The 13,822-nt window shown below is 48.6% G+C and overlaps 2 protein-coding genes and 1 long non-coding RNA gene across 3 annotated transcripts; 1 reads left to right on the top strand and 2 right to left on the bottom strand.

Annotated features, from left to right (window-relative positions):
- Window positions 1-398: 398 nt before the first annotated feature.
- Window positions 399-2,863, bottom strand: LOC137906186 (mitochondrial adenyl nucleotide antiporter SLC25A23-like). Its single transcript, XM_068750492.1, has 6 exons — window positions 2,576-2,863; window positions 1,848-2,000; window positions 1,499-1,612; window positions 993-1,160; window positions 719-869; window positions 399-625 (listed from the first exon to the last, which is right to left on the bottom strand). Exons 1-6 carry the CDS (start codon window positions 2,732-2,734, stop codon window positions 447-449), a joined length of 924 nt encoding a protein of 307 aa, XP_068606593.1. The 5' UTR covers window positions 2,735-2,863; the 3' UTR covers window positions 399-446.
- LOC137906187 (uncharacterized) lies at window positions 2,741-6,230 on the top strand. The gene is made up of 3 exons (XR_011105877.1): window positions 2,741-2,786; window positions 2,986-3,049; window positions 6,192-6,230. It is a non-coding gene; the product is annotated as an uncharacterized lncRNA (long non-coding RNA).
- Window positions 4,124-11,380, bottom strand: LOC137906184 (major histocompatibility complex class I-related gene protein-like). Its single transcript, XM_068750491.1, has 7 exons — window positions 10,889-11,380; window positions 9,327-9,593; window positions 8,832-9,110; window positions 7,332-7,634; window positions 6,173-6,277; window positions 5,008-5,221; window positions 4,124-4,749 (listed from the first exon to the last, which is right to left on the bottom strand). Exons 1-6 carry the CDS (start codon window positions 11,028-11,030, stop codon window positions 5,013-5,015), a joined length of 1,305 nt encoding a protein of 434 aa, XP_068606592.1. The 5' UTR covers window positions 11,031-11,380; the 3' UTR covers window positions 4,124-4,749; window positions 5,008-5,012.
- Window positions 11,381-13,822: the final 2,442 nt, after the last annotated feature.

The raw sequence follows: 13,822 nt of genomic DNA, 5'->3' as shown, positions 1-13,822 counted from the left end.
AAATGTAAAATCAGCTTCAGCTCTCGTCTGATCACGGGCCAGTCTGGATCATCATCTCACATTTCGGGGTTCAAACCGGCGCCGACCACGGATGTCTGGAGCCAACACAGCAGAGATGGTTTCATCGATCGTCTCGTCTAATGGAAGCTGGATGGATGTACGGATGCTGACATGGCATTTAAAGTTAAACAGTTAAAGCCCTCTTCATTACGAAACGATGGAGATTTATTCCATCCCAGCAGCATGTAAAGTACAGCACTCATTTTGGCTCCAAATAAAGTTAAAATTGCTATTTTCATTGGGGCTAAGAAGCCTAAGCTTAGTCAAAGACTTGAAACTGCATGTGTAAACAGGAAGTAGAACCCACAGCAGTGTGACCTGCGTCTGTTCAGCGGCCCTTCGCTCTGAGGAGCTGCATCATCTCCTCTCTTCTGCTTCTCAGTCTACTAACCCACCCCGAGGATTTTCTTCATGCGCTCATACACTACGTAGGAGATGCTGACAGCTGGAATGACTTTGAGAAAGTTGGGGGTGATGCCTCGGTACAGGCCGGCTACACCCTCGTGTGATATGATGTACTTGAACTGGCCCACCATGGTCAGCTTGGGTTTCCCTTCAGTAATGGCTGAAAGAAAAGCAAAAGAGGTTGAGAGTTGACTCCTAGCTGGGCCATTGATTATGGAACAATATGTTAAGAACACGTCGGAATCCGTTTTACCTTGTGCCTGCATACGTGTGCGGATGAGAGCCAGGGGATAGGACGCCAGCTGTCCACAGGTACTTGAGATGGTACCACAGCCCAGGAGCACAAGAACTCCTGGATCTGCAGAGTCTAAGCAGTACCTCTGAAGCCAAGCGTTCTTCAGAGTCTTTAGATGGAGCAGGAACAGGCAGAAATAGTTTCATATGTAAAGGTGGCGAGTTGCGAAAGTAAGGTCAAACTTTAGCGGGCTATCTTTGAGCTTCTGGTTTTGACTGTGGGCGGCACACACCTCGTACACGGCCAAATCGATGCCAGCATAAGGAATGATGCCGACTGTATTTGGCAGGTAGCCCCTGTAGAAAGCCTGGGCTCCCTCCACCTTCAGGATCTTCCTGGCACAATCAGCCACACCCGAGTACTGTCCAGTCGTCCTCAGTGTAAGACGAGTCTTCAGCACCTACACACCAGAGTGGAGAAGCAGGGTGAGGATCGACTGTACCCCTACGGCCTTTTTGTATTTATTTACTTTATTGTGCTGCTACGTGCACCATTAGAAATAAAGTTCACTTTAAGTCTAGGCACTGAACTTAGTGCCACAGAAATACACTGCAGAATGTGAGAACTTTATGCCTTTGTCGGTCCAGGAGTGTGACGGAGTCCACAGCCCTCACCTGGCTTAGAGGAAGCCACACCTGCGGTATGAGTGCAGCCACTGTATGAATGGATGAATGCAGGCTCGTGTTGTAAAGGACAGACCCAGAAAGGCAGCAGAGATACGATGACCTTTAAACTGACCTCCATTGGGTAGATGATGGTCTGGGCAGTAGCTCCTGCCAAAGATCCAGCGATAAACCTTTCTTGTACCCTTAAAGAGTCCCCCTCTTTACTGCCCCGAATCAAGCACTTAATCTAAAGTAAAAGAAAGAATGGTTGGCGGGGAAAGACAGACGTGGGAAGGGCCCAGAGGGGGGGGGGGGGGGGGCAATAATATGATGCAGGTGTGGAGAGAATTCAACTATCCGGACATGAAAATAGGCATTATTCAAGACTGGGTAGAGTTCTGGTCTTACATGTACCATTAGGTTTATTTATAAGGATTGAGTTCTAACTATTTCTTGTCATTGATTGGTTGGAGCGCACCGACCTGTTCATAGGCCATAAACTTAATGGCCGATTCAGGAGCAACCTTGAGGACATTGATCCCATTTCCCCTCCAGAGTGAGAACACGCCTCCTTCCTTGATCATTCCCCTCAGTCCAGACCAGAGATTCATTCCTTGAGATTTAGAACCATGTACCTGAATGCAAAAACAAGTCAATCATCTGAGTACAGTGGGTACAGATACAAGCTGCCAAACTGAGCTAGTTCAACAGGAAGGGGGTGCGAGGTGAGGTCCTTTATCAGGTTCAGGTCAGTGATGGCCCTGGGCAAAAAGCAGTTTTCCAGCCTTGAGGTGCGAGCTTTAGTTTAAAGGCTCTATAGTTGGTGACAGCCCAGAACCATTCAGTTTGACCACTGATAGGGTCATTTGCTTATTTTCATTTGTTTAAATGTAACCGTTAGATAAAGAACAGCCCCATCTGGTGGGCAGCGATGTTGTGCGCTCTGAAGGTATCGTGATGTCACTAAGTCAAGAGGTGGAGCCATGAACGTTATAAATAAACTTGTTCCGGGAAGCGGAAACAGTTGGTTGGAGGAAGCGCGCCGGACCAGCCGGTGCGGGCAGCGTGAGAGAAAATAGAAGCCTGGTGTGACGGTGAAACAAACGGGTTTCACCGTCTCGACAGACAAAAACTCTCTGAGCACAAATGAGAAAAGCTTTGAGACAGCCCTTCACAAAAGTGTAATCGTGAACTTTGTGAAATGACCCACCTGCAGGAAGACTTTTAGACGGTCCAATGGTGCAGTGCCTGTTCGGGACACAGCGCCTGCCATCGCCCCAGCAACCAGCTGCTTCCACACCAGACCTGAGCGCCGCTCACGCTCTGAGAACTCGTCTGGCACAGTCAGATGTTCTCCGATGTCAAACATCTGTGGCACCAGGAGAAATGTAAAGGACAACTTGTACCGGTATATCTTCCAGGTGGCCTTTAATCATTTGTATTGTCGAATTCTTTGCAGGTTACAACTGAATGCATCACGTTTTCACTATAAAAAAAGAAGCAAGCTTTTTCATATGTCTTCTATCTGATCCTTTCTGTTCCAGTTTTGTTATGTCCTGATCTTTTTTCAGAATAGTTTTTATTTATTTAGTTCTATTTTATTTTTATTTTTGTTTACAGATGACAGTAATTACGGGGCAGAATGGTGGCGCAGTGATTAGCGCCGCCGCCTCACAGCAAACAGGTACTGGGTTTGATTTCCATTCTGTGTGGCGTTTTTTGTTCTCCCCGTGTCTGTGTGGCCCCGCAATGCGCTGGTGACACATCCTGGGAGTACCCCGCCTCTCGCCCGTAGTCAGAAGAGACGATTGTTTCATGTACAAGAAGATGTTGTTTTATTTTACCTCTATTTAAACAGGTAAGTTAATTGAGAACTAATTCTCATTTGGAACATGAGCCAATCAGAGATTGCAAACCCCGCCTCCAAAAGACTATTCGATCTTGTGAGACAGTAAACAGGGCTTCCGGATCAGAGGGGCCAAACCTGCTCTAGCTTGCTGCTCCAGAACGGGAAAAGATACAACTACAACTGTAACATATATGAAACCAGAATGAACTATGAGTGTGCACACCAAATTTGAAGTCTCTAGCTCCAGAATTGAGGTCAGGATGGACTCCTGAAAAATGCAGATTTTAGAACGAAAATTAGCTCTCAGATCCGGATTGTGATCCGGATTCGGCCGAAATTAGTCATGGTCATAGACCTTTAAGGAGTACTTATGTGTGATTTTTTTCAGATCCATACCGCCATACGTTTTGAAGAAATTAAGAAAAGTGCCCTATCTCGCAATGTTAAAGAATCCTTTAAAAACATTCTAGAATCTGGATCCAGACAGACAGACAAACAGACCCAATTGCAATACCCTTGCCTCCCCTTCGGCGAGGGTAATAAAGACTCCACAAAGAAAGGCCCCCAGCCGGATTTGAACCTGCGACCTCCATCCAAAACGCAGGATGGCTGTTATCAGTCTGACTATCAGGAACTGTATCATTTCTGTCACTGAACACAGCAGACTTACATGCGATTTTAGTTTTATAGATTGGAGACGGAGTGATGAGACTGGGAATATTCATGGGATTGGAGACGGAGCGATGAGACTGGGAATATTCATGGAATTGGAGACGGAGCAATGAGACTGGGAATATTCATGGCTTGGAGACGGACCAATCGGACTGGGAATATTCATGGGATTGGAGACGGATCAATCAGACTAGGAATATTCATGGGATTGGAGACGGATCAATCAAACAAGAAACGTGGGAAATGTGGGATTTTATTGTAAAGCAGAATTTCTGTCTAAAGAAAGGAACCAGCAGGACGACTTCAGCCTTCGTCTCGTTAACAACACAGGAAGTGATTGTGATCCGTGAACAGACAGGAAGCACTGGGGGAGGGGCGGAGTCCAGGAGGAACAAAGACACGCCCGTTTACTCCGACACCTCCGGACTCGTTAGTGTCCGAGTCCCACCGCAGGTTCCAGGAGGACTGGAAGCAAAGGAAGGATTTCTGAGGATGGACAGCAGAGACGACTCTAGAGGCCGTCAGATGTCTCTCGTCTCACATCACATGACCCCAGGAGGACCAATAGGACAAAGGGAAAGCACAAACAACCCAGCAGCCGAAGAGTTAAAGTGTAATGATGGAGGACGTTCTAAGGACGTTGGATGAAGACAGTCTTAAAGATCCTGTTTGACGTCTCCAGAGAAGAGAGACGAGAACAATCCCCGAAATATTTAAATGACACCGTTTAGACTCTAATCAATAAGTATCGATCACTGGATCCTCGTCGCTGATATCTTTGATTGGATCGGGTTCTGGTGAAGACCCGGTGGACTCCAGTTCAAACAGGACGATGTGGGGACACCGCTCCTTGTCCCAGAACCCTGCGGAGACAGAACCAACAGAACTGAGCAGAAACGCCACGAAGCCACACCCGAACCCGATCAGTCCACCTTAAATGTCCAGGTGGACTCATTGTCTTTGTCCAACAACCTCAGATCCCTTCAGGTGAAACAACTTCACCTTTTGTTGTGGAAAAGACACCAAAGGTCAAAGACTATCTCGTCTCACAAGTCTGACAGAATAATCTCCCCGTGTCAGAAGGTTCTTCTACACATAGTGTCCCACACGAAGACACTCACTGCGTTCATTCTGTCCTTGTCCCAACGCCCTCCGGCTGGATGATGATCTCTGGCTGGATGACGACCTCTGGCTGGATGACGACCTCCGGCTGCATGTCCACCTCCGGCTGCATGTCCACCTCCGGCTGCATGTCCACCTCCGGCTGCATGTCCACCTCTGGCTGCAGTCTCTTCGTGAGCTCAGCGCTGTCCTCAGAAGGTGGACGAGGTTTACCTGGATAACAAAGACGCATCAGTCCACCGCTCACGGTTGCAGGTGAACGGATGCGAGTGGATCACCAGCAACACTCCATCAAACAAAAGTAGCTGCTGCTAAACAGAGGAGACGAAGAACGGGACGTCCTCCGAGAGGAACCGGGGACAGTTTAACGCTTGTGTTACAAAAAAAGTCCAATTCATGACCCTTTAAGTGGACAAAATGTCCACCTGTAAAATGTAATATTTTTCCTGACCTCATTCTGGACCTGATCCAGTTGGAGAGATAGACACCCCCCCCCCCCCGCCCCCCCCCACCCTGCGTGTCAAATTCCATAAACATTGATAAATAATCAACTGAGATATTGAGGAGAATATTTTGAATCTCCATTGACTGCAATATTAACAAATAGTTCCAAGTGATCCAGAATCCAGGATCTCTTCTGGATCATCACCGAAATGTAATCATCTGTTCCTGGAAACATTCCCGACAAATCCTGGAAACTTCATCCAGATCCGTCCAGAACTTTTTGAGTTATCTTGCTAACAGCCGGACAGACAAACGGCGGTGGGAAATATGGGTTTTCAAATTTAAGCCCAAATTATCCCCCTTTCAAAAATCACCCCTCGGTGACCTTTTCTTGGACACTATGTAGAACAAATGGACATTTTTGTCTGAAGGGTCGTGGACAGGTTAAACACGGATTACACAGTCAAATTATGGACGTTGAGATTTTGTGACTCCGCCTCACCAAAGAGGACGGTGGTTGTCCTGGAGGGAGTTTAGAATTTCTGAAATGGACTAAACTGTCCAGGAGTTACTCAAGGGTCAACACAGCACGACTGTCTTCCCTGGTCCGTCATCGTGGTTCTGGACTCTGAAGCTGAAACCACCTCCTGTTTGCTTCATCAGGTCAAAGTGTCCAATCAAAGCCAGGAGACAGAGACTGGTTCTGTCTGGGTCGCTCACCTGTCCTCTGTCTGTACAGCTTGAATCCAACGGCAGCCGTGAGGACGAGAAGAACCGCTACAGTGATGATGATGATGATGATGGCGTTCACGTTAGTGGGTTCCTCTGGAGAGCAGAAAACAACAAGTCAGAGAACAACGTCCATGTCCCAACAGAACCGTCCTGCAGACGGACACCACCTGGTTGGTGGTCCTGCCGTCCTGTTTAGGTGGTTTCATGTCCACCTGTCCACAGGAGGACGGTCTGTGCTGCTTTCTGTCCTGATGTTGGTTCCAGTCTCAGGGAGACTCGTCCAATGTTCTAATGTTCTAGTGTGTTCTAATGTTCTGACAGAGGTTTGACTTTAAAACTAGAAACTTCTGAAAACTGAAATGGATCCAAAATACTTTTTCTCCAACTCTAGACTGAAACCTCCGAAGCGCTGGAACGCTGCGTCCCTCTGCTGAGGCTGGACAGTCCCACAGCTCTGTGGACCTGTCCTCATGGAGAAACACAAGGTTCTGATAACATCCTGGTCCACATCAGGAATATGGGGAACGTTTTACATCCCAGCTTCTGGAGAAACGAAGGAACGTGGTGAAGAACGCTGATTTCATAAAGGAGCGTTAGAATCAACGTGTCTTCCCACGGTACTGAAGGACTTCATGTTGGACCCGTGTCCCACCCTCCTAGCTTCACGTCAACATTCACTGGGTTCTGGATCGTCCTGCTAACAGATCCAGGTCCAACAGAACCTCCTCCGCAGTTCTGGATCGTCCTGCTAACAGATCCAGGTCCTATCAGAACCTCCTCCGCAGTTCTGGATCGTCCTGCTAACAGATCCAGGTCCAATCAGAACCTCCTCCGCTGAAGACATGAACTGACTTTACTGGCATCGTCCTGCATGAATGAAAGCCCAGTGGACATTGGACCGCCACCACCAAATGAACTATCACTGATTCAAAGGCTTCCGTCTTCTGTGCAGGTACCGGGTTAGGGTTCTGGTACCGTTGTCCGGGTCCCGGGTGGTTTATTGATTATCTGAACTCTAAAGTTACACAGAAAACACCAAACGACAGTGAAAGAAACAAAACTTCTGTCCATCTCTTCAAACCCATGATCTGGACCATCAGAGAGACAGAAATGTGTCCCCACCTTCACCCCCTGATCCCAGTCTCACCCCAGTTGGTCCAGATCTTTCCTTTGTCCAGTCTGGTGACCAAGTCGTCCTTCACACCGAAGAGCTGGAACACACAGTCGTACCTCCTCCAGTCTTCAGCCGCCGCCGATGAAAGGTCCAGGTCCACACTCATCTGGAAGGTTCCGTCATGGTTGGGGAGGATCTCTCCGTGCTCCACCTCCTCATGAAGCTCCTCCCCATCCTTCCTCCAGGAGAGAGCGGCTCTGTCTGGGTAGAAACCTGTAGCAAAGCAGCTGACGGGAGAGGAAGGAGTCTTCTGGAGGAGAAACACTGAGGGGAGCTCTGGAGGAGGAGACAAAGACACGTTAGAGAGGGGAGCTCTGGAGGAGGAGACAAAGACACGTTAGAGAGGGGATCTCTGGAGAAGGAGACAAAGACACGCTAGAGAAGAGAGTTCTGGAGGAGGAGACAAAGACACGTTAGAGAGGGGAGCTCTGGAGGAGGAGACAAAGACACGTTATAGAGGGGAGCTCTGGAGGAGGAAACAAAGACACGTTAGAGAGGGGAGCTCTGGAGGAGGAGACAAAGACACGTTAGAGAGGGGAGCTCTGGTGGAGGAGACAAAGACACGTTAGAGAGAGGAGCTCTGGAGGAGGAGACAAAGACACGTTAGAGAGGGAAGCTCTGGAGGAGGAGACAAAGACACGTTAGAGAGGGGAGCTCTGGAGGAGGAGACAAAGACACGTTAGAGAGGGGAGCTCTGGAGGAGGAGACAAAGACACGCTAGAGAGGAGAGATCTGGAGGAGGAGACAAAGACACGTTAGAGAGGGGAGCTCTGGAGGAGGAGACAAAGACACGTTAGAGAGGGGAGCTCTGGAGGAGGAGACAAAGACACGTTAGAGAGAGGAGCTCTGGAGGAGGAGACAGAGACACGTTAGAGAGGGGAGCTCTGGAGGAGGAGACAAAGACACGTTAGAGAGGGGAGCTCTGGAGGAGGAGACAAAGACACGTTAGAGAGGAGAGATCTGGAGGAGGAGACAAAGACACGTTAGAGAGGGGAGCTCTGGAGGAGGAGACAAAGACACGTTAGAGAGGGGAGCTCTGGAGGAGGAGACAAAGACACGTTAGAGAGGGGAGCTCTGGAGGAGGAGACAAAGACACGCTAGAGAGGAGAGATCTGGAGGAGGAGACAGAGACATGTTAGAGAGGGGAGCTCTGGAGGAGGAGACAAAGACACGCTAGAGAGGAGAGATCTGGAGGAGGAGACAGAGACACGTTAGAGAGGGGAGCTCTGGAGGAGGAGACAAAGACACGTCATCAGGAGTCACTGTTGTCGCCAGAGACACTGAAACGATGCAAATAAACCTCAGAGGAGAGGAGGCGACAAAAGAAGGGAGGAGCTGAGGAGAAGAAGACTGAAGGAGAGAGAAGGAGGACAGAGAGGTAAAGGACAGAGTGTGTCTCTGTGTGTGGGTCAGAAACAGCAGAGGAACATGAAGGTTGTTGGTTTGAAACTCCACCAGGTGATGTGCTTCTACCTGTTCTCAGCAGAGAGCTCCTCCCATACTCCAGATACTTCCTCCCCCACTCAGGACACTCCTGGGTGAGGTGATACTTGTTGTATTCCATCCAAGCTCTGTCATGATCCCATCTGTGTTTGGTGATGACAGCCTGAGGACTGGGAGCGATCCATGTCTCCGTCTTCAGGTCCAGGACGATGAAGTCTTCTCCATTATAACCATACTGCTCAAAACCAGTGACCTCTCCAGTCTCATCGTCCCACTCACAGCCAGACAGCCGCTGGACAATGTGGACACCTGAGAGAGAGACAGACTCCAGTCATCGACCTGGTCCTCACTGGACCCAGCAGAACCAGCAGAACCAGCAGAACCAGTCTGTGTCCCGGAGCTTTAGAAACCCAGCAGTGATGCAAAAGCGTTCCTGCAGAGGTGTGTGTGTGTGTGTGTGTGTGTGTGTGTGTGTGTGTTTACTTCCTACAGCATGAACACAACATTTAATAAACACAAACAAACCTTCTGATTGGTTGAAGCGCTTCCTTAAAGTTTCCATGGTGAATTTGGACCATTCTTGGTTCACCACACCGTTCCCCGTCTGTTCGGTCCAGTACTCTGGATCCTCTGCTGTGACTTTGTCCATCCAGTCCTGTTTGGGTTCTGCTCTCTTGGTCTTACTGTCATAGTGAATCATCTGGACGTCATCGATCAAACCAACGGACACAAACTCCGGGAAGTTTGAGACTCCAGAAGACGCCGTGTCGAAATACTTCACAGAGTGAGTCTCTGAAAGAAAAACCAGAATCACGATCTGAAGGTTGAACCTGTTTCCACCTGATGACATCACTTCCTGCTCTCCACTCACACCTGAACCTGTGACCGATGACAACTTCTGGTTCTGATCACAGGTTTGAACTCTGAGGCTCCTGCAGCTGAAACCCAGCAGAACTTCTTCTTCTATGGTGTCACAAAGTCGCGCTGGTCATTTTCCACCATCAGCTGATAACTGGCATCATTTTCAAGGCCAGATGTCGGAGAGTTTGTGAATTAAAACGGTTTGACCCTAAAGATTTGGGTTTCAGCACCACAGCAAATAAAGGTGTGACCCGGTCCCGAAACACCGTCAGGTCCTGATGGGCAGAACCTGCAGAACCCAAAACCTGTTTCACTCACAACAGATTTTGTGATGAATATTTCTCATTAATATTGATACATTTAATATTTGAAGGACACGGTTCTATATAAGAAAGAACGCCAGTCTAACACCAGCTATAACACCAGTCAGCAGTTATTACAGCAGTTATAACACCGGTTATAACACCAGTTATAACACCAGTTATAACACCAGTTATAACAGCAGTTATCATATCCGTTGGATTCAGAGCAGATTCTGATCCTCTGACGTTCCAACATTCCCTCCATCATCAGCTGACGTCTCTTCCTTCTCGTCCTGGTTCTAACAGTTGGTTCTGTTCAGGTATCAACAGGAAGGTTCTCTGATTTGTTCTCTTTGAGTTCTGACACTTCCATTGTTGTTCTCCTCAGAACCTCCGCCGTCGTCTGAAGACGTGGACGTCCTGTTTCTGTGTCACGTCCAGAATGCTGAACAAATCCGTCCCCTGCTCATAGTTCGGTGTGGAAACCGTGCGGTCCAGTCCATGCTGGGTTCTGAGGCTGACACGGGTCAGAACCCATCCAAACGGATCAGGACATTTGTCAGCTGGAGAATAAAGCTGTCCACTCTCTGGTGGACAAACTCTATCATGAAGACGCAGCTTGGAAACCATCTCTAGACCGGTTTGTTGTTGGACCTCAGCAGAACCACCGACCGACACCAGCACACCTCCGTCATCAGGTCTGATGTCCGTCTGAGCCGGAGGTTCTGAACCCATCAAATTAAAGAGGACAAAGAAGGAAGAACTACCTCTGTCCTCCTGTCCCAGTTGGACCTGAAGTAAATGGACTTTACAGGAAGAACTTTAAGATGACGGGTCGGTACCGTTTGGACATTTCTAGACTCCTAACATATCAGGAAGTCCAACAACAGAACCGTCAACCCAGACAGCAGGATAGAAACTCACCTCCCACCGCCCCAGGTACACCTGTACCCAGAACCAGAACCAGAACCAGAACCAGAACCGAGGTCTTCATCGTGAACTGTCCCATCTGCAGCTCAAACAACAGAACAGCCACAAGATTCTTTAAAGCTTCCAGTCCGACCATCAAGGGTGAAGTGAGGACAAAACACGAGAGGAGCGGACTTCCCCGTCCGTCTGAGCCAATCAGAATTTAGTCTGAGCCAATCAGAATTTAGTCTGAGCGATGACATCACTTGTTACTCGGCAGAACTGTCACAGGTTGTGAATCAAAAGCGAAAGTAGAATGGATCTTATTTTAAGCTGCGTCAGAGTTTTTGTTTGAGCGTCTCAGCAGGTTCTGAGTTCTGGACGCTGAAAACTTCTGGACCGACAGAAACGTGAGCCGCTGTTGATGTTTGATCCGGATGCTGCTCCGCTTTCTGCTCCACTTTCACTGCGCTCATGTTCCTGGTAGAGTCAATGCAGAATAATAAAAGTCCCACCTTGAGTTCTTCAGCTGAGACAACAGAACCCATGATCAGAACAAGGTCCATCTTTACCTGACAGGTTCTGCTGTTGGTGACGTCGAGGCTCGACCTGCTGGTCGTTACCTGAGCTCATCATTTAGCTTCAGTAAGGAAGTAAATGTTATTTATATATTATATATTATTCATGGATCACCTTCACAGACAACAAGCCACAAAGTGCTTCACAAGGAGAAGACAGCCTCCACGTGGCCTCCGCATGTCGCTGTTAGGTTTCTCCTTTTTCCCCGGTTCTTTTATTATATCTCGTGTTGGAGGTGTTTATTCAATAATGAGTCAGGATTATAAAACGAATCAAGTTTACTGAAGGTTTTCAGTAAGTACAAAGCTGGTAAGGAAACACAGCGCTGGACTCTCCTACAGACGCGGGGGGGGGGGGGGGGGCAGTGAATGTTTCGGCAGTGGGCGTAGAACACTCTCCTCCTGGGAGGGGCCCTAACTTATGCCCACCGTGTATCAGTTAACAATGTGTGAGTCTTTATATGTGATTAATATATGTGTTTGATTATTACCGAAAAGTATGTAGAGATGAAGAAACTAAGAGTGTTTGTGCAACCTGTGTATTGTGAGCGTGCTGCATAACTCAAATATCTAACAAAGCGAAACAAATGTCTTTATAACGTCCACCGTCCACAGCTCCAGCGCTAGCGCTTCTCCAGCTCAATGTCGAAGGCCTCACCACTGCTAAGATTGACATCCTTGAGCAATTGGCCCGAAAAAACAACGTGACAGCGATCACCCTGCAGGAGACCCACCAGGAAAACAAGAACATCCCGAGGGTCCCTGGGTACACCTTGGCTGGCCACATTGCCAGTAAACATCATGGCACGGCCACATTTGTGCGCATAGATATGTCGTGGTCAGCTGCCGGACAGTCTCCAGAGGGTGCAGAGATAGAATGGATTAACACCAAAGTGCAAGACACTACCATCGTCAGCATCTACAAACCACCGCCCAGCAGATTGGTCCCATCGTCCCTGCCGGATGTCCCTGCCCCTTCCCACCACTCAGACCGGGGTTGCAGCAGCTCCAACGCTGATGGTGACTTCCTGGTAGACTGGGCCTCCACTGTCGATGCTGCACTCCTATACGACCCAAAGGAGCCACACACGTTCTACTCTGCACGATGGAACAGCAACACCAACCCAGACCTGGCATTCGCAAAATGGCACAACGACCAGCCTCTCCCTGCGAGACGCATTCTGGGCATGTTTTCCCGGTCACACCACCGACCGTCACTCATCACCATTCCATCTTTGGTCCAGCCTGTGCAAGGGAGGGATGTCAAGAGATGGAACTTCCGGAAAGCGAACTGTGCAGGTTTCACTAAACAAGTGACCAAGGCAGTTACTACCCTACCACACCCGTGTTCCACCAACCTGAACGACGCCTACAACTCGTACTGCAAAATGATGCTGGCCGCCGCCAAGAACAACATCCCCCGCGGTGAACGTAAAGCCTCTGTTCCCTGTTGGGATGACGAAAGGCAGGGAGAGAGCAGCAGGAAATCTCTTCAGCAGACTGAATGAGAAACGCAGGCAACGTTGGACTGAGACAGTGGAGTCAATCAACTTCACACACTGCAGTCGAAGGGAGTGGCAGACCCTAAAAAAGATGACCGGAAGGTCAACAACCCCGGCACAGTGCCCCATTACTGCGAACTCCATTGCGTCGCTCCTGCTGAGTAACAGCTGCTTCCCGAACGCAGACGAGGACCTCACTCGAACAACATCAGCGAGAGTCCATGAACTGCACAGGGCCCCAGGGTGTGATGCCAACCTATCGGTTAACTTCTCAATGCAAGAAACTGAACAAGCCATAAAACATCTTAAGACTGGTAAGGAAGGATCCTTTGGAACCCAGTTCATACCGACCTATAAGTTTACTCAATGCTGACTATAAAATCCTAGCAAAAATCTTGGCAACACGCATGGAAAATATACTTCCTACCGTCATATGTCGGGACCAGACTGGGTTCATAAAAGACAGGCATCTATTCTTTAATATACGTAGATTGATGAACATTATTTACACCCAAGACACAGATAAACAAACTCAAGAGTTGCTGCTCTCCCTAGATGCGGAGAAAGCCTTTGACAGGGTCGAGTGGGATTATCTCTTCTCATCCCTGTTAAAATTTGGTTTCGGTCCCAACTTTGTATCTCTGATCAAACTGTTATATGTTCAACCACAAGCGTCTGTACAAACTAATAATGTAGATTCATCTCATTTCTCTCTAGGACGTTCAACAAGGCAGGGCTGCCCCCTATCCCCCTTACTTTTTGCTTTAGCAATTGAGCCTCTAGCCATTGCATTGAGAGCATCTGAAGGATATGTCGGTATTACAAGGGGAAAGACCGAACACAAGGTGTCACTGTATGCTGACGACCTG

This window comes from Brachionichthys hirsutus, chromosome 16 (assembly GCF_040956055.1).
Source record: "Brachionichthys hirsutus isolate HB-005 chromosome 16, CSIRO-AGI_Bhir_v1, whole genome shotgun sequence".
In the NCBI taxonomy this organism is placed as follows: Eukaryota; Metazoa; Chordata; class Actinopteri; order Lophiiformes; family Brachionichthyidae; genus Brachionichthys; species Brachionichthys hirsutus.
The sequence above is the reverse complement of the archived record's forward strand: the minus strand, read 5'-3'. Positions and strand labels throughout refer to the sequence as shown.